The sequence below is a fragment of the Rhipicephalus microplus genome, chromosome 4 (genome assembly GCF_043290135.1).
Source record: "Rhipicephalus microplus isolate Deutch F79 chromosome 4, USDA_Rmic, whole genome shotgun sequence".
NCBI lineage: Eukaryota > Metazoa > Arthropoda > Arachnida > Ixodida > Ixodidae > Rhipicephalus > Rhipicephalus microplus.
In genome coordinates, this window is record NC_134703.1 from 200648420 (window position 1) to 200671227 (window position 22808).

At 48.3% G+C, this 22808-nt stretch overlaps 1 protein-coding gene across 1 annotated transcript in view; it reads right to left on the reverse strand.

Moving 5' to 3' along the window:
* LOC119172518 (NFE2 like bZIP transcription factor cap-n-collar) overlaps nucleotides 1-19361 on the reverse strand; it is a 230236-nt gene extending 210875 nt beyond the window's left edge. Inside the window, exons 1-2 of the mRNA XM_037423660.2 lie at nucleotides 19178-19361; nucleotides 18400-18524 (exon numbers count right to left, since the gene is read on the reverse strand). Coding sequence (XP_037279557.2) covers nucleotides 18400-18447 — 48 coding nt within the window. The 5' untranslated portion in view covers nucleotides 18448-18524; nucleotides 19178-19361. The remainder of the gene's footprint in view (nucleotides 1-18399; nucleotides 18525-19177) is intronic.
* Nucleotides 19362-22808: the final 3447 nt, after the last annotated feature.

A 22808-nucleotide genomic window follows, 5' to 3' on the forward strand; every position in this document is an offset into this window, starting at 1 on the left:
TATGACACAGGATAACAAGAACATTAACACAACATATAGCACTCAGCCCTGCCAAACACAATTCGATTCCACCTCAGCACTGTTGCGAAGCCACCTCCGAATCCCTCCGCTGACCTCCACTGTTGAGAAACGGCGGACCGATCCCGCCGAAGCCACCACTGTTGCGAAAGACGGCGACGCCAACACGGCCCCGGAGGCGCCACTGCTTTCAACTCCGCCGGGAAGGTCACCAGCCGTTTGGTAGCGTATGTTTATCAGCTCGCGACTGCTTCTGCGCAGAGCTGATAAGACGAGCGGACGAGACGACGGTGAGTTAAACAAGGTTTATGTACAGCATATTTACAGAGGCGTTACAATTTCGGCACTGGGGCCGGCAGAGACTCGAAGAGCCGAGCTCCTCTCTCTAACACATAGGTCAGCCTTTCGCCTAAAACCGCTGACTCACACACATGTCGGCACTCCGACACGGGGACGCCTCTCACATAGGACCGCCGATCGCGACGCGCCGCAGGGCTTCTTTTATTTGCACCGGGTCCAACCAAAGTGTCCAATCAGAAGCGCCGCGGGTCGTCCGAGCAGATTCCGCCAATGGGGGGTCGCCGCGCCATGCGTCAGACCACCAGGCACGAGAACGCCGGCTCGCTGTCACGTGCGCCGATGACTCCATGCACGTGGGCGAGAGAGGCGCCGCGCGTGTTCACGCCGTTGAGATGTTCGCGTCGGGCAGACGGCGGGCTGGCCTTGACCCAGATTGCCTTTTTCAGAGGCACGGTAGTTTGACGAGGACTCGCTGGCATAACAGCACCCCCGCCGCCAGACAATGCACCGGAAAGACGAGCTGCTTCCACGGGGCTCGGATGTCAGGTGCGCTCGTTCGCCTGGTCCCTCCAGGTTCGCCTCCAGGGCCATGGGGAGAATACAGCTCCAGACTGGTCCGGGAACACATCCCATTTTTGACGACGGATCCCAGCTCCACTGGCTTGTCGCCACAACTTGCTGACCAGCTTCACTCGTCTCTTCTGACCATCTTCGGGTTCAGCACTTGTCGATGGTTCTGCAACTTGCTAAGAACGGTTCGACAACAGACAACACACGACACAAGCAAGTGCCCTCGGTCACCCGACAGAACACCAGACAAAGTATAGTACAACATATACCTATCTACGTGTCTATCGGAATTTTGTTCCCTCTACATCAAGAGGCACATGTGGGACAAAAGACCCCTAAAATGACAACTCAATTTTTTTTTTCACGTACAACAACGTAACGGATTAGAATACCACATAAAGTTGGCCCCTTGAGATCACTCTGAACGAGAGCGCTCAGGCCAGGTCGTGATGAGGTCAAAATTTTGCCCCGAATCGCCAGCCAGAAACCGAAAGGTTGAGAAGGTACTAACTAAACGCACTGCTCAATGCACCTGCATTAACGTTTACCTTTCCTTTTTTTTTTTCTTTAGCGAACGTCAAAGTTGCGCTGTGGAGCAACATGCTCCACTTCAGTAACCGGCCACTTTTAGGCGACGATACCTATGCGGCACCAAGAGCGGCTCACACTTGCGACGTTGCACAGGGGAACAACGATACGGCTTGCTACTGATTGACTCCTCACCGCTTAGCTCGATATCGTGTTCGATCACCGTCGTGTCTCCGGGACGGTCCGACAACACATACCCAAACTCGGAAACAATCTTTCTCAGGTCCTCTTTCTCAGGTCCTCCTTCACTTAAGCTAGGCTCTAGGTTTATCTGCTCCCAAATTACTTTCGATCCCCCTTCGATCACCTCACTAGAACTCAAATTTTCTGCTCCCTCTTCCTCTGAAGCCTTCAACAGCTGATTTACGACCGCTTGATGTTGAACATTGGGTTTCATCAAGTTGTAAATTTTGTTCTGCCGCCTTCCTACTTGCACCTCATAAGTTGTATCGCAAGGCTTCGATAATACTGTGGCGGGCCCTTCCCAATCAACCTCAAGCTTGTTCCTTTTGGGTGGCTGCAGCCGCATTACCTGATTATCAACTTCAAAAGCGCGCTTCTTCCCCGATTTCTCGTAGTGCTCCTTCGACAGCACTTTTGCCGCGTTTTTCTGGCTTTCCACTCGCGCTTCAATTTGGCTTTCCACTAGCGCTTCAATCGAGAAATCCTCACGTTGCTCTCCAATGAGCGTCTCTCGATCAACTCTCGGCAGCTCGCTCCAACTTTCCGCTACAGGCGAGAGCGTTGCAACCCTCTCGCTCTGACTCAATGGCGCCACGTCGTCTCCCCTTTCTCCGGAAACCGCGCCGGTCGTGTCGGCGACGGGCCGCTCGCGTGATTGCTCCCATGACTCATGCGGAAACTTTCCTTTCTGGGGTTCCGTCGACCCGCCGACAAGGTCACTTGAGAGTTCACCGCATGGAACCAGATCAGGCTGCCGCGATAGCTTCCGCGCTTGCGATCGCGTGAGAGCCATGCACGCTAAGTTGGGGAAGAACGATTTGCCCTGCTCTTTGAGAAGCTGCTCCGAGTTGTTGGAGAAAAGATAAGGAAAACGATCGTTCAGCGCGGCAGACACAGCTGCTTCGGTGCAAAGCTTACCGAACGGGCCTTCAATGACAACGGTGGCGATTGGTAAGCGAACACTCTGCTCCTCGGCGACCTGCCTGATCCACGCGCATTCTCCTGTGAAGTCATCCGGAGACACCAATGAAGGATGGACAACGTCCATGGTTGCCGCTGAGTCTCTAAGTGCTCGGCACGTTTTCTTATTCACCCTAATTTCTTGGAGATACGGCTCCAACAACCGAATGTTTTTCTCTGATTCTCGGATCGTTGCGAAGGCAAACTTTTCCTGACAGTTTCTCGCGATGTGCCCTTCCTTTTTACAGTTGTAGCAGATTAGTGGCTTCCGTGATTCAAACGCCCGTGTGGTATCAGTGCGTTGTTTAGAAACCTCACTCGATTTTTCCGCTTCTGTTTTCCCTTCCTCTACAGTGTCCTTCGTAAGAGACGGGTCCTTTTTGAAATTACGGTGCGGAGCGGGTTTCCGTTGATCAGGTTTCTTTGAAAAGCCCTCTTTTCTTTCATCCTTTTCAACGCGCACTGCCCTGCTATGCAACTTTCGGCGAGTATAATACTCCTCAGCTAACTCTGCTGCCTTGTTTAGCTGTACTTCACCAAGTTTGTCCTGCAGCCAAAGTTTGACATCCTCCTCGATGCAGCGGTAGAATTGCTCCAGTGCAACGCATTCCACCACTTTATCGCGGTCGTCATAAACACCTTCGCCCTTGAGCCATTCAATCAAATCGGCTTTAAGACGAAACGCGAAGTCAACGTGTGACTCATTCCCCTTTTTAGCATACCGGAACCTTTGCCTGAAAGCCTCGGGTGACAACTTGTACCGTCTCAAGAGCACTTCCTTAACCTCGTCATAGCTCTCAAACGCTTCCCTAGACAAGCAAGTTAATGCGTCGGACACTTCGCCGGGAAGAAGAGCTAACAGGTTCTGCGCCCAAAGAGACCGCTCCAAAGCGTTTCGCTCACAGACGTGTTCAAACTTGACGAGATACTTCGCCATGTCCTCGCCCACTACGAACGGTGGCAGTTGATCCCGAATTCTAATACCGCTGACCTGAATCGTCGGAGAAGCTGCGCTAGGCGCCTGCGAACACTGTAGGATTGCCAATTCTATTCGTTTCATCTCGAGGCGCTCCTGTCTCTCGGCCTCCTCGCGCTCGCGACGTTCGCGCCTTTCAGCCTCTTCACGTTCGCGAGCTTCTCGCCTTTCTTCACGTTCGCGAGCTTCGCGCCTTTCTTCACGTTCGCGAGCTTCGCGCCTTTCTTCACGTTCGCGAGCTTCGCGCCTTTCAGCCTCTTCACGAGCTTCTCGCCTTTCAGCCTCCTCACGTTCGCGAGCTTCTACTTCTCGCCTTTCCGCCTCCTCACGGCGTGCTTTAATATCCACCCAGGCCTCATCGACTTCCTCAGCCGACACTCCCTCATCCTTCATGATCTCAAGGATCGCTTGCTTTCGTTTCGCACGGCCCAAAGTAATGCCGAGTTCCTCACAAATTTCGATGAGTTCCTTCACTTTAAGGTTCTCCATCGTTCACACTAGCCTCTTGCTGTTTGCCCCTGTTAAGAATCTACTTGCCGTACCCACTATAAGCCTACTAGCAAGACGCGCAAGCAATTTTAACACTGCCGTGTTTACCCCCTCTGCATTAACTTTGGTTTCAAGGCGCTTCGACTTGGCTTGAAACGATCAAAGCTTACTTTAATGCTTCACACAGCCCTTCTCTAAACTACTACAACCTGAGCTAGAGTAGTCTGGTGAACTGAGGGGAAAACATCAGGCACTCACCGCATCGATGTCGCTGACGCCGGCCGATCCCGCAGCTGCCAACCACTGTTGCGAAGCCACCTCCGAATCCCTCCGCTGACCTCCACTGTTGAGAAACGGCGGACCGATCCCGCCGAAGCCACCACTGTTGCGAAAGACGGCGACGCCAACACGGCCCCGGAGGCGCCACTGCTTTCAACTCCGCCGGGAAGGTCACCAGCCGTTTGGTAGCGTATGTTTATCAGCTCGCGACTGCTTCTGCGCAGAGCTGATAAGACGAGCGGACGAGACGACGGTGAGTTAAACAAGGTTTATGTACAGCATATTTACAGAGGCGTTACAATTTCGGCACTGGGGCCGGCAGAGACTCGAAGAGCCGAGCTCCTCTCTCTAACACATAGGTCAGCCTTTCGCCTAAAACCGCTGACTCACACACATGTCGGCACTCCGACACGGGGACGCCTCTCACATAGGACCGCCGATCGCGACGCGCCGCAGGGCTTCTTTTATTTGCACCGGGTCCAACCAAAGTGTCCAATCAGAAGCGCCGCGGGTCGTCCGAGCAGATTCCGCCAATGGGGGGTCGCCGCGCCATGCGTCAGACCACCAGGCACGAGAACGCCGGCTCGCTGTCACGTGCGCCGATGACTCCATGCACGTGGGCGAGAGAGGCGCCGCGCGTGTTCACGCCGTTGAGATGTTCGCGTCGGGCAGACGGCGGGCTGGCCTTGACCCAGATTGCCTTTTTCAGAGGCACGGTCGTTTGACGAGGACTCGCTGGCATAACAGCACCTATTCGGTGTACCTTGAGCGGCGCTTGCGCCCTTTCTTGCGGTGCTCGCTCGACCTCTTCTTGTCTTTCCTCGTTCTTTTTCGGTGAGCCCTTCCCAACGACGGTATCTGAGGCGGCGTCTCAGCCATCGTTGTCACTTCCGACACCGTTAACGGGTCAGAACGTTCAACCGGTTCTGTCTCCCGCTTGTTCATGTCACGACATTGGGCCTGGCTGGCCGACTCCGTCATCTTTACATTGTCGGTCAGTTGAGGTCGAGCCGACGTAAGTCCAGCTGCCCAACACGTGAACTCGTTCAAAACGATCATCTTCTCATTCACTGTCTCTGTCACCGCGGTTTCACCTTGGGCTCTAGTGAGATCCGTCACGGGCTGCTCCTCCACTGTATCTCGCGGTCGCTGGGTTGGCGAGGGCTCTATCTTAGGGTCTTCTCCCAAACATTCCGGATCATTCGGTCCTCGCGCCCCGTCGATGTTTCCAATGACAAGGTCGTACAGGGGGGTCGTCAGGCATAAAGCAGTAACCTTCCCGCAAAAGTACGGGGTTTCAACCTCAATATCTGCTTCGGGAAGCATCCGAACCGTACGGTCAATTAGGCAAACCAGTTTCGTTTTGCCTGTTAACTCACTTTCCCGTACCAAATTTCTCCGCACGATAACAGTGGAGCTGCCGGTATCTCTTAACACCGTAATCTTTTTGTCCGCAACTTTTCCAGGCAGCGTTCGTATTCCCTTCGCAACACCGGTTGGCTGTTTTGTCATTACAGCACCCACAATAGCGATTTTCTCCCCATTTTCAACTCTACAAATCCGTCGGTGACGGCATTATCATCGGATTTTGGTGCTGCTAGCACACAGGATGCCTGATGAGTTTGACTCGCTCTGTTTCGACATGCGTCTGCTTTGTGCCCAGTCTGACCACACTTGAAACATTTCACAGCCGTGGGGCTCGTGAAGTTACTTCGGCAGTTTTTAGCACGGTGACGCACTCGGTTACACAGAAAACATCGCGGAATGCTCTCCGGTGCACGCTTCTTTTCTTCGGGAGCCGATTTCTTCGAATCTTCAGGACACTCCTTCTTGACTCTGGCCAAATTAGTTCCACCTTGCGCTTCCAAGAATTGATCAGCCAATTCGAGCATGCCTTCAAGTGACTCAGCCTTCCTCTCTTTCAAGTACAGCGACAGGCTTGGGTGGCAACTAGTAAGAAATTGTTCTCTAATTAGGAGCTCTCTAAGCTCATCGTACTCCTGCGCTGTCCCTGAAAGTTCAATCCATCTGTCGAAATTATGGCTAAGTCGGGCAGCGTACTGCGTAGCCGTCTCACCATCAGCTGGCTTTCCTGTCCGAAATCTGTCCCGGAATTCTTCCACAGATAATCTAAATCGCTTCAGCAAGGCAGTTTTCACCATTGCATAGTTGGCTGCATCGGTCGGCGTCAGCCTACCGTACACACTGAGCGCTTCACCACTCAAGCAAGTACTCAAAGCAGTTGCCCATTGATGTTCTGGCCAATTTTGGCTTCTTGCAATCGTCTCAAATCTGTGAAGGTACGCGTCAAAGTCGTCCTTCCTTTCATCAAACGCTACGAGCAGCTTGCTTGGGTTCAAGCGAAAGCCATGATCTTCCCGTTCGCTGCTTTCAACTCTAGCTTGGACCGGAGTTTCACTTCGCTGTTGCAAACAGAGCCACTCGAGTTCTATCTCGTGCTGTCGCTGCCGTTCTCTTTCGTCTCTTTCTTCTTTCGCCCTCTCAGCTGCCAACTTTTCTCTCTCCAGCTCCAACTTCAATTGCTGCTCTCTTTCTTCCTTCAGCTGTCGCTTCCTTGCCTCTCTTTCTTCTCTCGCCCTTTTGGCTGCCAACTTTTCTCTCACCACTGCTTCTTTCTCCTTCTGGCATACCCATTTCCGTAGTTCGGCGCCAGAAAGACCCATCTTCTCACCAAGAGCAACTAACTTTTCGAGATCCATGGTGTCTCCCAAATAAAGTCTTGCCGCGTGCAAAACGTATCTGCCTAAATCAGTCTGTCAGAACACTCTCCTGCACTTGTTAACGAGAACACTGAGCAACACACAAAATCGTTCCGATAGCACTATCAACAACTCGAGGCTCTTTCTCACTACTTTGGACACACTGTGCACCAAAAAGGTCCTGTCGCGGACGCCAGAATAATTGTCACACAGGTCCCGTTAATTCGGGAGGCGATCGCCGGGCTAATTCCAAGGGCCGAGGTATCGGCCCCCCGAACCGCATCACGAAAACGTGGACAATTTAGAAGTGGTCCTATTTGGCGCGTCAGCGGACGCCGGCTGTGGCCCAAAGAACAAGTCAGAGCCGAGAGTTGATAAACAAACAAAATTATATTCTCAATAATGGCAGATCAAAAAAACAATACACAAGTATGCACACTCCACACTAGTTGTATACAATATATCACCAATCAAACAACGTACTACACAGTACAATCGGCCACACTCGAAACAACGAACACAGACAACAATACGCACTACAATGCAGTCGCATGCATTGAACAACCAGGACACTTAAAGACTATAGAGATAGAAAAACCTATTCAGTCTAAAGTTCTTGGAACAAAGGTCTGGATAATACTCTTCCAAGAATCACTCACTCAAAGTCCAGCATTGTCGTTCCGCTGCCCACGAAGTTTCTCTTCCAGGAAACCTTGCGGAAGTTTCTCTTCCAGGAAACCTCGCGTCTTCAATTGGCCACTCTCGAAGCTTCAAACTTCTTCGCCGGAAACACGTCGGCTTCACACACGCAGCTGTTGCCACGCGTCTTCGCTCGATAGCGGTAAACACACACTCTTGCCTGTAGCTCGAGTCGTCACCCCTCAGGTGGAAATCATATTCTTCTCCTGCTTTGTATCTACGGACAAAACCTTCGCCAACTACACGGCGGAATCCCTACGCGCTCTGGCGCTAACTTCCGTCTTCTCCTCATCTCTCACCTCGGCTGCTCCATTAATACCATCCGCGCGAGATTCCAGAAAGTTCTCGTCATTTCGTCGGCGTGATACGCCGCGAAGGCTGGGGAGAGGGCGAGATGGTTCGAATGCCGTCCGCGACAGATGACTCAACCCGGCCTCACCTCGCCCCTTTCCATCTAGAACATTCGAGTGCTTGCTCGGCCGCCGTTGTGGGGTGAGGAGGTTCGTCGGCGAGTCTACGCTTTCGAGAGGGGAGGGTCGCGCGCCCCCGGGAGTCCTTGGATGCTTGTTTTCTCTTTTTTTTCCGTTGACCTCGCGGCGTCTCTCCCGGGCGTTATCGCAAGAATTTGGCGGCGCGCCCATTTTGAGCGCTCGTTCTGTGACAGTGCCCTAATTCACTCGTCAAACGCCCGCGACATGAGGTGTGTAGGTGGTGTTCCTGAGCTACGACAGTATGGCCGAGACCGATAAATACATTGCATTTAACGCGGAGCATGTCAAGCAAGGATCGTCGTGAATCGCGGTGATACCCAATTCCAGGTTGCTGTCGTCATCACTTGCCGATGTTGGCCGCGAGGACGGTGCAGATGACGATGTTGGCGACAGAGGCACGCTTTCAGAGACACAGTTGGATTGACCGTATATACGTGCGCGCCAAGCAGACGGAACGCCTGTGTGACGTCACCATTTTTGGTGAAAGTGGCATCAGTTATGCAGCGGCGTCGACGGGACCACGAGGTAGCGCTGCCAGCAATAAAATTTGGCGGGCTTTGCACTCATTCTGTACCGCGTTCGATAGCGAACATATTAATCAATATTACAGATACTCATTCGTCCCTCAGATGTGTTTTATGTCTCGAATCACTACTAGGAGGTTGATAGCTGTACTTGTAGAAGCAAAAATGTTGACATGAGTAAGTTTGATGTCAGTGCTCCTTTCAGACGGTGGAGCGAAATGGCGAGAAAGTTGCCGTATCGCATGTGTCCGAGCAGCCGCAGCGCAAACAAAAGAGAAGCGCATTGTGCCCTCAAGCGGTCGTAGGGCAAGGGACCCTTCCGTAGTTCTCACGGTCATGGTGCGGATCACAATGGTCAGTGGTTTTCGCGAAGTAACAAGAAGGGACGACGCAAGTCTTCTTCGAGGAACGCCACAGGGTTCGGTAGGAAAGAGATATACCTTTACGCGTGTTATGCACACCGCTTGGCGAGAAAAGCCTTCGGGACGCGACCACCGCGAGTTCGACCTAATGCAGTAGCTTCTCAGAGAATGTCGACTAAGGAATTTCGTTTGTTTGCTTTAGCGATGAAATTGTTTTTTTTTTTGCAATCTCCTTGACTTTTGATGCTTAAGTAACTAGTTTATATCTTTGTATTTTCTTTAGTGTTCAGTAGCTTTGTTCGCCTGAAGCATCTATAGAAGGATACTGGCACGTACTAAAGCGAGTTGCAGGGCTAAGTGAGATGAGCTTCCCGAAAATAAGGCGATGACAGCTGACTTTGAAAATGTTTTTGGCATTTGTGTTGCGTGGCATGCGTGGACGCATGAAAGTATCAGGTCGCTGTACCACTAGTTGATTAGTGACAACGTTAGAGTTGAAGTCAGGAGCCTGGGGGAAAATAGTGCGCGAAGCTATGCTTTGTGCGAGTTTTTGAAGGAGCCATGCGAAAGTTGTAGTTATTTTTTGTTTTGTTTGCATGTGTTTTGTATGAAAGCAATTAAAGTAAAGTTATCACGGGAGTCGCTGACCTGTTTAAATAACATTTCTGACCGAAAAGTGTAGAGCTGGTTAATCACACATCTGTTGAGTAGATGCTCAGACCGTGGCGCCACCATGCGGATGCATCCATGTGACGAAGGTGGTTGGATTGCTCTGCCGCTTCCTCGCGCGCAGCCCGCAGTCGCTTTCTCGTCTTCTTTATTCTTGTACTTCACTCGAAGAACTCAGTAAAACCCTGCTGCAGCTTCTTCCCTGACTGTACGAAGTGCTAAATAGCTGCCCCGAAAAGCTTCTCACGACGCTTGACTGCCGGCGTCGTCTCCTATGGCAACCTAGGCGAAACAACCACGGTGGCCAAGCGCGCGACCTCTGTAAAAGATGACTCATTCCGTGTCGAATTGAAGCATCGAAATGACATTAACGGTAAAAAAACAACTTATCTTTGCTACAGTAAACGTGCGCAACTACGCTACTTCATTGTAGGTTTGCATCTACAGAAGGACCGCGGTTGACATGACACGCATGCGCAAATTACATTAATGTTTAGCCGACATAACCCTACGAAGCACAGCGCAAGCGGATTCCCCGCGCTTTGTTGGAAGCAACACAACATTCTTACAGCCGCAACCTTTCTGTTATGATTGCGGCAAACATGAGAATCACGCGTGCGCGTGCCTCGTTCAGAGTTGTAACTTATCTCCTAGGCACGCTCCTAATATTTATTGCGCCAAATTTTCACGGTGCTCACAGGTTGCACATTCGATCGCCGTGTAGCCCCACATGGGTGAAAGTTATCAATAATTGGTTCATTTCCAGAGCTTCTACAAAGGGGTAAATCTTGGTTAAAAAAAATGGGCTCAGCCAGCCATATTATTATACGCCTTTGAGCAGGCATGCTGCGAGGTTTTGCGCACCCTGATCAAAACGGCAATTTCATGTTTCAGAAAAATTGCCTCTGTGTAGGTTTTTTCTATGCAGTTTCATTCATAAGCTGTGTGGTATTTGACGGCTGCTCTTCGAAGACGTATCAATTTTGAAGCTTACCACATTTATGCCTGTATATCAAAACAACATTAAGAGGAAGAGACAGTGGCTGTGGGCCCATTCTATACAGACGTAATCTATATCTAAGCAAGGAACCCTGTGAGCGTAAGTCACGGACAGCAGGCACGCTGGCAGAAGTTTTTTTTTTTTTTTTCTAGAGGGGGCATTATTTTGATTAGAACTAGGGGCTGGGCAGCAAGTGTGGGTGACCGTTATTTTTTGTGCGCTTATACCATGGGAAATTTTCGGATGGTGGTGGGGGGGGGGGGGGGGGGACACGGGCTTGGTGTGCCACCTTTTGGCTACACCACTGGCGGATGGAAACCCGCGTGGTCGAGTACACACATGTGGACGGACGCCAGGGAGGATGGTGGTGGCGCACACTGCTGTTAAAGTTACATTGGCGAGAGAAGTAAGCTTAAGACTATAGCGCACATGTATGATCTAAGAAAGGAGGTTTCGTCGAACGGGCTTGCCGAACACGCAGAAGCAACTGGCCACGATATAGACCGGTATATATGGTAAAAATAATAAAAAACAAAGGGAAAGAAACTGGACTTCTGGGCTATATTCTGACTCTCTGACAATCAGTCAGAGGCCAATTTTAAAATATGCATAATCAAACTGTTTGCACATTCATTTTTTTTTCATTGTGAACGAGGCTCCCGTGCAGAAACTGAAACGTTCTGCTTTGATGTGAACATCCATGGTCCGTGCTCATTTTTACCCCATGGGCTCGAAATAATAACCACAACAATAAACAAAGAGAGGGGTGACAGTGGCACTGCCAGCGGCCGCGACAGTGGCATCGCGTACGTAGCGGCCGGTAACGTTTACTGCAACTTCCCGCATTGTGTAATCTGCAGATGTCCACACAGATGAAGTCAGAGCAATACAACGATGTTAAAAAATGAAAACACCGCGAAGTCGCGATTAAAAACAACGCATCCAACCGCCAGCTTTCCTTCGCCAGAGACGAGATCACGTGATCCAACCCTGCACGTCACAGCGGTTGCAGCGCTTGCGCCTCCAATGGTGGCACATAAATGTCGTTACAAATGTCTGTTGTGAATAGCGTTCCTGATGTTTGGGCAGCATGCCAGTTTGCTCCTTTCTGCCCACGGGAACAGTTTTGGCTTTGGCGGCGCCATGTTTGGTGCTGATAACGCAAGATTATCTTTAACGTCGATGACAGAGTCATTGCCCCGATGCCTCAAGTCGTTTCTTGCTTTCATCGGCCGACTGGTGCGTGGAATTCTTGCTGACATGTTTTTTTTTTGAAGGACCCCTGACTGCGTCATTTATACAGCTTTTATGTGTTTTCAAAAGTGGATGCTGTCAGTGTGCAATGGGAAGGACACAAAATGATGGGAAAAGGCTAGGAGTGCCATGTGCTTGCTGGTTTGTGGTTGGTTTTTCGGCGCAGTTCATTATCTTGTAATGTGTGGAAAGAATGATGAAGGAGGTCCCCTCCTCCTTGCGAGCGTGACACTCTATGGTCCTGCAGTGATGTGATCATCAGATCCAGTGTTAAAGCCAAGAGTAGTGAAGGACGAGCCGACAATCTGGGATACAGATCCCTCTGCACGACACTTGCTGGATACTGTACCTCGGGATCTTTTTCCCCCCGGGCGGAGATACTCTCTTGGCGCTTAGGGCGAAAGGGGGAGCGGAATTTCGTGTACTTTGAACGAGGGGCTGCTAGCCTGCGGAAAGCCGTTCCATCGCGGTCATTGTCATTCCAGGCCGGGAAGTAAGGCGCCCTGCAGTCCGGCGTCGCAATCGATCATAATGGGTTTTGGTCGTGAAAATTCTCATCAAGAGAACAACGGTGTCGCTGCGGTCCCTTTGATGTGTCGGCCCGAGCGTGAGACCCATAACCCCAACGACCTCCTCCCGCCAGCGAGGGGACACCGTGGCGCCACAGTGGAAAATGTGGTGACTGCGCCCCAGTCAAGGACGTTGTCGTGGGCGGGTGCGGGCGGCCCCGTCGAAAGTGGTGTATGCCTTGGCATTGGACGGTGTAATTTGGTGCTCTTTCCCTCGTCCACGTAGCTGGGCAAATGGGACTGTTTATAATCAGCCCTCGCGGGCTGCTGCGAGATTTTTTTTATGCAGAGCTTTTCGAAACAAGACTGTCAAGATGTCACAAATGAGCGATCAAGAAAGCGCGCGCCTCCGAATTGTAGTGCCGGCGACAATACCGGGCACCGTTCAGACGCGACCGACACCAGCGCAAAGATGAAATAAGCATCAATGAGCACCGCACGCGCGCCTCTCCCTGCGAAGGCGCCGCCACGACGCTGACCAACCTCCGCACATCTATCGCCGAGCGACCCGCCCGCTCGTAAATCCGCAAAGCTATAACTTATTCTATAACTATAACTATAACTATAAATATAAGTTTCCATGAAGGAAGCAGCTCATGAATGAGCGCATAAAGTGCGCGCCAGATTCGATGTCTGACGCGCTCGTGCAGCAGCGTTTCGCTGATGTTCTGCCGGATCAGACATCAAGCGTGCGTCAAACTCGGCAGATTTTTGTCAAACACTTGGTCCGGTGGTTGCGTGGCCGAATATATCCACAATGGTAAACAGCATGGGAGACGGACACCGTGGAGCCATCTGTGCTGTCGGTTGTTTCTTCACCACTCCGACTATTTTGACCGATGATGCCGAGGCCTTTACCGGTATAGTGGCGGTATCGCTGGCATGAAGAGATGGGCTAAAATTGCTTCATTGCTCAAACTAATTCTTAATCAAATAAAGCCGTGCTCCAGTGAACGATTTATTCAAAACAGCGCTGACTTACAAGCTATACGCGAGATCCGGAACCACGATGCTAGGGCATTTCGCAAGTAAACATGCGACATTGCAAGCCATCTCGCCCGAGCAGCTTACTAAATTGATCCCATCTTCGCTTTTCGTTTCGATGTTATCGAGGAAACTGCTTGCGTACGTGGACGCACGCATAAGACTACAAGTATCAATCATGTTACTAAAATTTGAGCGCCCTAGACAGGCATGCGCTCGATAGCAGCCTATACTGCTTCTCGCATGTGCCAGTATTATTTCAATATCAATTTTATGGACACTCTAGGGTGGATATTGCCGCCGGCGTCGGCGTCACCGTCACTCACAGTAAACGTATGCGTATCTATGTATATGAAAACGTAAGAAAGAAGAAAATAATCTAAAAAAATACTTGGGCGTGCGGAATCGAACTTGGAGCCTCTGCATCGTGAGTGCGAGGCGTTAACCACTGAGTCACCACTGAGCTATTATCGTTAACCACTGAACTATTTATATCTACTACTTACCGCTGCTGACAGACATCTCGGGGGGGGGGGGGGGGCATCGTGTCTTTAGTATCACCAGCAAAATGACGCAATGAGCGCGCGTAGCTACATCGTCACGACGCGGCGGGGGGCGCTCTCATCTGCCACGTACTTGTACATGAAGAATGGCGATACAAAATGGAGGAAGCGAACCAGAAAATTGACTGGTAAATACTCGGCAAACAGCAGGGGGCCAAACCAAAAATAATTATCGGTTAAGAAGAAGGTGAAAGAAGCTGAGACCAATATGTGGAGAATAGGCATGATTAAGAAGTCCGCACTAGAGATCTATCGAACTTTTAAGCAGTAAATTTTCAAGGAAAGGATCTATGATAATGCTCGGGGTAGTTCTCTACCATTTGAGACCAGGACGGGAGTATTGCGAACCAAGACATATCGGGCCAAATACGAGGGGGTAGACACGGTATGCAGTGCGTGTGGAGAGAAAGAGGAAACTGCCGAACACTTGATAATGTTCTGTAAAGGGCTTCACCCTATAGTTCAGGATGATGGTGAAGAGTTTATCAAAGCACTGGGGTTTAGGGACAGGGATGGAAGAATAGACTTTAAACGGGTATAAATAACTAGAAGGAGGTTATCTGATTGGTGGCTAAAGTCAAGGCACGAGTGAAAATTAAACTTTTCGCTGCAATGTACCAGTCCTCAACCTCACTATCTAAAGGGAAAAAAAGAGAAACTTAGTTTTTAGTTCACTAAGTATTACGGCTTGGTGGTGCTAGCCACCAAGCCGTAATATCGGGCACATTTCGATCTGCTGGCCATTCTGCGCATGACGTGACCTTCCAATTTGTTGCTATCGCGTTCATTGCTTCGCCTTTGTGGCAAAGCTGTGACTTTTTTTCTGCTTGCGAAAGCATAGTAGTATTAATTGTGTTTTAGACAAAACAAAAAAAACAAAAGCATTCCACTGTTTGTCTCAGGAATAATGATAGTTGGGGTTCAACATACCAAAACTACCATACGATTATAAGAGACGCCGTATATAGTGGAGGGCTCCGGCAATATCGACCACCCGTGGTTCTTTAACGTGCACCTAAGTCTTAGCATATGGGCTTCAAGCATTTTCACCTCCATCGGAAATGCGGCTAGGATTTGATCCCGCGACCTGCGGGTCTGCAGCCGAGTGCTTTAGCCACTAGAGCACTGTGGCGGGTGTGTTTGACTCAGGATTACCCATCGTGGTAGCACAGTACGCTATGTGCCGTGCTGTTGCGTTCGGTGGGCTCTATGGCCGGCCACAATGGTGGAATTTCGATAAAGCTAAATGCAAAGGGAACAACCGTGGGTATAGTTATAAGAGCACTTTGAGGAACCCCAAGTGGTGAAAATGCATTTCGAGGTCCTCGCTACAGCGTGTCTCTTCATGTCGTGGTTTTGGTAAATAAAATCCAAGCAATTCTGTTCCGTCCCAGAAGTCAGACGATTTCGATTGCACGCTGGTATTCACAATGCTGATAAGTTTCACGGTGTACAGTTTGATAGGCCATTGCGTTTTCCGTCGTCAGCCGAAAAGAAAACCAAGCACGCTTAAGAGGCCTTTCACAGTGCAGCTTGAGCATTGCAGCCGATTATTCGCTCAATCTGAAAGGTTCCACCAAGAAAACCTATCGCTCTTCAGTTCCCTCACGACCAAGACTTTGTGGGGCACAACGACGTGGAAGCTCGGCTTGTACGTTGTCACCAATTGCGTTCGTTCTGTCACCCGCTAATTGAGCGAGCAGTCCAGTGGGCCCTTTTGAGCAACTGCGGCGGCCCCTTTGATGTATGCTGTCGTGAGCTTGCCACATTGGAGAGCAGTGACCACGCCTCAATATTGAACGTGTATTGGCTCTGTATATTATTATTTATTACTATAATACTTATTGTTTATTTATTATTATTATTATTATTATTATTATTATTATTATTATTATTATATTTATTATTATGTTATATTATATAATATTGGCCCTAAATGTTCGCCGCCCTCGCAGGTTGTGCGTAACAGTGTAACACGTGATTGGACAGTGCCGTCTGCGTGCATTCCCCGATCTAGGGATCTGGGGAGAATGTACCTTTAATACTGAGCCACCCGGCTTATTCGAAGGAGCGCCACTTTCGAGAGAGTGCAATGATAGAGGAGCTCGCCCTGTAAGAGAGAGCTCGCCATGTACACAATGTAAATAAGCCCTCTCTACTAAGCTCAACCCCCTCCTGCCTCGACATCTTCATCCAGGTTCTGCGGTGCCTGCAAACACCGGTCGCGAGACATGTGAGAGGGGCCGAACGCGAGAAAAAGGCATCCAATTGCCTTAGAGATTGTTTCAATAATTTAACAATTAACTTGAATTTATTATACTGTATATTATTGTATTGTATATATTGTGTATGTTTCTTTGTTTATAAGGATTTGGACGTGCAAGAAAATATTCTATAGAGCTTCCTGGGAGGAAAACGACACGAAAAGCATTGATTGGCGTTCAGGACATGACTCTCTCCGTTCCCGCCGCATCGAGGTTTTTACCGTGTTCGCAAGGATGCTCTAAAGAGACGCATTAAAAATGGTGAAATTTTCAAGTCATGTCGTGCAAAACACGTATCAAGATTGAGGTGTGACAATGTTTCTTCAATACTCGAATTGGAAAAAAAGAACAAGCGCTGAAAAATCATAATGTGGAACAGCTTTAAATTCATTGCCTCATAAAAGTCATGAAACGCCGGAGCATCTGCATCAAAACGTCAAAAAGAGGTGAAGAAGATACGTCAAAACATCTAGCCTCCTACTGTTGAATATTACAATGAAGTGCAAGTGTCAAACAAAAGACAACGTTAGCAAAAAAAAAAAAAGACTGGCGGTGTTTGATTTGCAAGGAGTTCCGGAGCAACACAACACCGCGTTTTGTGTAGATTCAATGTGTGGAGTCCAAGGACTGGGCTCCTTAAGACTGCGTGAGGGCCAACAGAGTGAATTTCAAGTCTGTATAATGCAAACACTGAAGGAATGATTTTTTTTTTCACGCTGTCTCGTTTTGCTCCACGCAGGTTTTGCCCCGCAAGTTGGGGCAAAATGAAACATCTGGAGCATTTATATTTAATCTTTAAGTACTCTGAAAGGCAGCGACAAGGCAATATTTGTGTAGCACATACCTTGCAGCCAAAGTAAAGTTTCAGCATTTATGTTTGATTTCAAGAAGTGAAACAAAAATAAATATTCACTGTTTCAAAATATTTGTCGCATTTTACCCTACGTACCCCACCTTACATCTCGGGAACATAGTGGACGGACGTTATGAAGTTGTTGCTGCACAATTCTCGTGCAGTGGGCCTACAGGATGTGCCGGTGATAGTCACTGGACACTTCAACGTTAATGTACTTCGACGTGAAAACCAGTGGCCTGTCGCTTTTCTCGATGCCGAACTTGGACTATGCCTTCTGTCGGACGTCGAGCAGCCTACTACACACAGCACCACCTGTTTAGATGTGGGGGCGGCATTACTGTCAATTCAAGCACCATCAACCGTGTTCACAACATGGTTCCTAAATTTCATAGCCTTACTTCGTATAACAGCCCGATGTGTTGCTATCGCATTTATTGCTTCGGCCTTATGCCGAAACTTTCATTTTTGTTCTTTCCCTACTTTCTGTTTCTACGCTTTCGGAAGAGTGTGTTGACTCGGCGGAACTGATTTCTTTGTGCAAATTCCATTAGTGTTTTTTCCCGTGTTATGCGCAGAGCCAATGCCATTGTTGCCCATTGCTTGTTTTCCGACCTGTTCACGTTCTCTCAAATCATAACATTTATTCAACTTTATGAAACTTTCTAAAATACCTTCTCAGAATGATTACATTTGGACTTTAGTCTAGATAGCAGTGTTAGTAACAATAGAATATACTTAATTAAACTTAAACCGAATCGTTAAGGAACCAGATAAAAGTGCATGTTAAATGGTGATGATAGAAAAAGTTATTATTATGCATACGAACATGCATGCAGATACATAAGCACTCGTCCCCATACCAAAACTGCAGTGTTGGTATCCGGAAGTGCGACAAAGCTTTCGTGTAAAAGTTGTTTACACAGTTCATTTACCGCGACAACTTTATGCGACGCGGAATAATGAAGTATTCCAATGTATACTATATAAGGTATTGTAATCTGATCTGTTCGTTCTTTTCATGCCCGAGCAAACTATCTTCGGGCACAGATAGGATCTGTATAGAACTACCACATTCACCTACCGTCAATGGAGGCGGCGGCCTGAGGTGGTGAAACGTTGGCGCCGCCATGCGGAAGGGAGGAACAATGCGCTTTTGTCTGGCTTCTTTGCGAGATGACTTTTTTTTCACGGTCTGCGCAGCGTTGCCTGAAAAAGAAGGACAATGAATAAATTAATTATGCGCACTGAAGTCGTGTTCCTTGTGCAAGTAAACATGTCTGAAGCGTCATTGACGAGACAATTTAAACTACGGCATACATTTCCGTGCCCTGCACTTATTGCCATATGATACGAATGACGGAAACTCTACTGAGCAAGGTTATGTTGCGAGGAATCACATGATATGGCTAGGCCTAATCCAAACGCTAATTCCTTAATTATATTGAGACTTATTAGACACAGCGCCCGCTTGATTCCATCCATATCAAGCATGTCTAGAGGGACAAATCTGTTACGATGAACATATATGCTAAAGAAGAACAGAAATGCCTGCGCACAAAGATTTTCATGCGTGTCAAAAGAAGCCCAGATGGTCAGGAGGGCCTCTTTCTCTACAACCCTGGTGCATCGTAAACACAGATAAATAAGTGAATGATGGTCATCAGTTTGCAAACAAGTACGACTAAGTAACATTTTCTTCGATAGTTGGGACACCTGAGAGGTACGCAGAGCATTCGCCAGACGCCTGATGATACCAAACACGTCTGACCACCACATTTTCGAACCGAATCACGCGATGCTGCCCAGAGTTGCGACAGAAACTTAAAAAGGCGAGCAATAAACAAGAGTTTCAAGCTCACCTGCAGCAAGTGGCTGGCCGAATGAAGCTCTCTGTTAGATCCCGCTTGTGACAGCGCAGCCGCTGCACGGTCACATGGCACACGGTGACATGCAAGAGCACGCCAGGTGCTCAAAACACTGCACAAGGCGCTTCGGATGATGGCACGTCTCGGGACACGCAGAAGGTCGCCGACGGCGTCGTCCGGCCTGCCGCTATCGCCACGCTGCCGTTAGTGCCTCGCCTTCTCGCTGTCCTCTCTTCTCTTATCAGCTACGTGATTACGGCTCAAATCTTCCACACACTGGAGCGCTGGCCGCGGCGATATCGCATAGCCGTCGCGTGGTGTCAGCGCGGCATGCTCTTCCCGTTTTTCAGGCCCCTGCATCATCACGATGGCCCCCCATCACAGCCAACAACAGCATATATGATGAAGTATATAACAATTATAGAATAGAATGTTCGAACCAATTCAATATGCAAAGACAACATCTCCTGCTGCGGTTACTAACGATTATGATGTATCTCGCAGGTGGTTCGCTTGCGATGTGCGCTGTCATTGTGTTGTTTTTGTTCAAGTGATTCTGCATCAGAAATGTTTTTTTTTATTTTCCCAATAATATTTCTTTCGGGCGAAAAGCTTTCCTATACAGCGTGAATGCGCCTGAAGGCCTCCACTTGGCAACAACAAAACCAGCATCTATACACATATTCAGCGTATATCTAAATATGATTGACAATTTCAATGAGACTGAAAAGATGAAACATGCTGATTAATGCCTACATATACATGACATTTCTAAACCAAGTAGAAATCTAATGCATTCAGTCAGAAGAAATATCAGAATGCGTTCTTCGTATACAGTGCCGCTTACGGATGTACGCAATTACAAAATTTCCTGTATACTAAATGGAATAATATAGGCCTCCTTGCCCCGTGGCATTTTTACGTTTTCATCGCTAAACACACGTCACGCAAGCGTCGGTAATCTTAGCCTCCGTATCTGTTGAAATGTGTACGGTGAAAGACTAATTCAATTTTCTGGTGCTAAGCTGTGGAACAACTACGTCTTGAAATAAAAGTCGCAAGAAATTTTGACGCTACCTTCAAATGGTCCTTACTTACTTACCAGGCATTATGAGTTCTTATTGGCCTCTAATAATTTTTGTGTGAATAATTAGAGTTCTTCTAGTAATTATGTGGTTCGTTTTTTTATTAGTACGAGGAGGGTGGTCCGATTAAGTACTTAGCATCACTGTGAGAGCACGACGTTATCGCATAAAAGATACACTGACGTTGAGTACGCCCTGCGACACACGCAAAAGTCCAGACGAATCGGGCTCGTGGTTTTCTTTTGAGGAAGCACACAATTTTCGTGTGTCCGTTAAACAATGGAAAGAGAGCAATATCGGTCGGTGACTTGATTCTTGTTTTTGGAAGAAAAATCGCGCAGCTAAATCAAAGAGCGACTGTATACCGTCTACCATGAGTCTTTTCCTTCAATGGCAACCATCAAAAATTTGCTCAACGAGTTCAAACGAGGTCGCAAGTCTTTGATTAGCCTTGGTCCCCGCAAAGAGCTACCACGGCCGATAACGAGGTGAAAATCCATGACCTCGTACTGGCAGACCACCCACTGAAGATGTGCGAGATAGCTGAGACATTAGGCATATCAAAAGACCGCGTGAATCATGTTCTGCATGCAATTTCTAGCATGAGAAAGCTGTCTGCGCTATGGGTGCCGCCTTTGCTCACTCCGAACAACTAGCGCGTCCGTGAGACCACTTCAGAGCAACGTTTCAAGCTGTTGAAGCATAATGCGAAGGAGTTTACGCGTCGTTTTGTGACTTTCGACGAAACATAGATCCACTGGTACACACTAGAGACCAAAGTCGAAACAGGGGACTGCAGCCAGTGAACCTGTTCCGAAGAAGGCAAATTCAGACACCCACATCGGCCGACAAGGTGATGGCCATCATTTTCTAGGATTCTCAAAGTGTGATTTTCCTGAACTATAAAAAAAAAGAAACGGCCACACTTGGTGAACAAAACGGTGCTCTTCCACCATGACAACGCGTCAGCTCACACCTGCGCCGTCACCGCGGCCAAGTTGGTCGAATTGGGCTAGGAAGTGGTGCCGCATCCAGCGTATTCTCCAGACTTGGCCCCCAGTGATTTCTTCTTGTTTCACAACTTTGAGTCGAACTGAGAAAAAGTATCTGATGTAAGAAGGTCGAACACGGAGAGAATTGAACATGCTCTGAAGAACGGAGGAAGTGTCAAAGCAGTGAAGAGGAAACTTGGATAGGCAAAAATGAGATGTGTGCACCAAGGTACAAGGAAGGCAAAGTAACTGCCAATATGGACATAATAGTTAAAATAGCGGAGGAGTTTTACAGAGATCTGTACAGTAGCCGAGACAACCACGACCTTCATACTATAAGAACTAGCAGTAACCCAGATGACACCCCACTAGTAATGATAGAAGAAGTCAGAAAAGCCTTGCAGAGCATGCAAAGAGGCAAAGCTGCTGGTAAGAATCAGGTAACATTAGATCTGCTGAAAGATGGAGGACAGATTGTGTTAGAAAAAACTAGCCACCCTGTTTACGATGTGTCGCCTGCCGGGAAGAGTACCACAATCTTGGAAGAATGCTAACATCATTCTAATACATAAGGAAGGATATGACAAGGACTTCGAGAATTACAGGCCGATCAGCTTGCTCTCCGTCTTATACAAGCTATTTACAAAAGTAATTGTTAACAGAATTAAGGCAACATTAGAATTCATTCAACCAAAGGAACAAGCAGGATTTTGAACAGACTACTCAACCGTCGACCACATTCATACTATCAATCAGGTAATAGAGAAATGCACAGAATATAGCCAACCACTATAGATAGCCTTCATAGATTACGAAAAGGCGTTTGATTCATTAGAAATATCAGCAGTCGTGCAGACACTGCGGAATTAGGGCGTCGACAAAGCATATATAAACATCCTTGAAAAAATCTACTGGGGATCAACTGCTACCATAGTGCGTCATAAAGAAAGCCACATAATATCAATCAAGAAGGGTGTAAGGCAGGGGGTACAATATCCCCAATGCTATTTACCACGTGATTACAGGAGGTTTTAGGAGGCCTAGAGTTATGAGAGGTAGACATAAGATTTAATGAAGAGTACCTTAATAATCTGTGCTTCGCCGATGACATTGCATTGCTGAGTAACTCAGGGGACGAATTGCAACTCATGTTTACGGAGTTAGTCAAGGAGAGCAGAAAGGTAGGTCCTAATATTATTCTGCAGAAAACGAAAGTAATGTACAACAACCTCCGAAGAGAACAGCGCTTCGAGATAGGTAATTGTCACTAGAAGTTGTAAAGAAAAACTATATCTACTTGGTAGGTGTAACCTTAAGAGACAAGAAGGGAGCAGAGTGGATCAGAAAACAAACCTGAGTTAAGGATATCATAGTTGAAATAAAGAAGAGGGAATGGAGACGGGCCGGGCGTGTAGCGCGTAGACAAGATAACCACTGGTCATTAAGGGTAACTAACTGAATTCCCAGAGAAGGCAAGCAGGTTAGAAGGAGAGAGAGAGTTAGATCTGCAGGTGAGATTAGAAAGTTGGTGGATTTAAAATGGCAGCA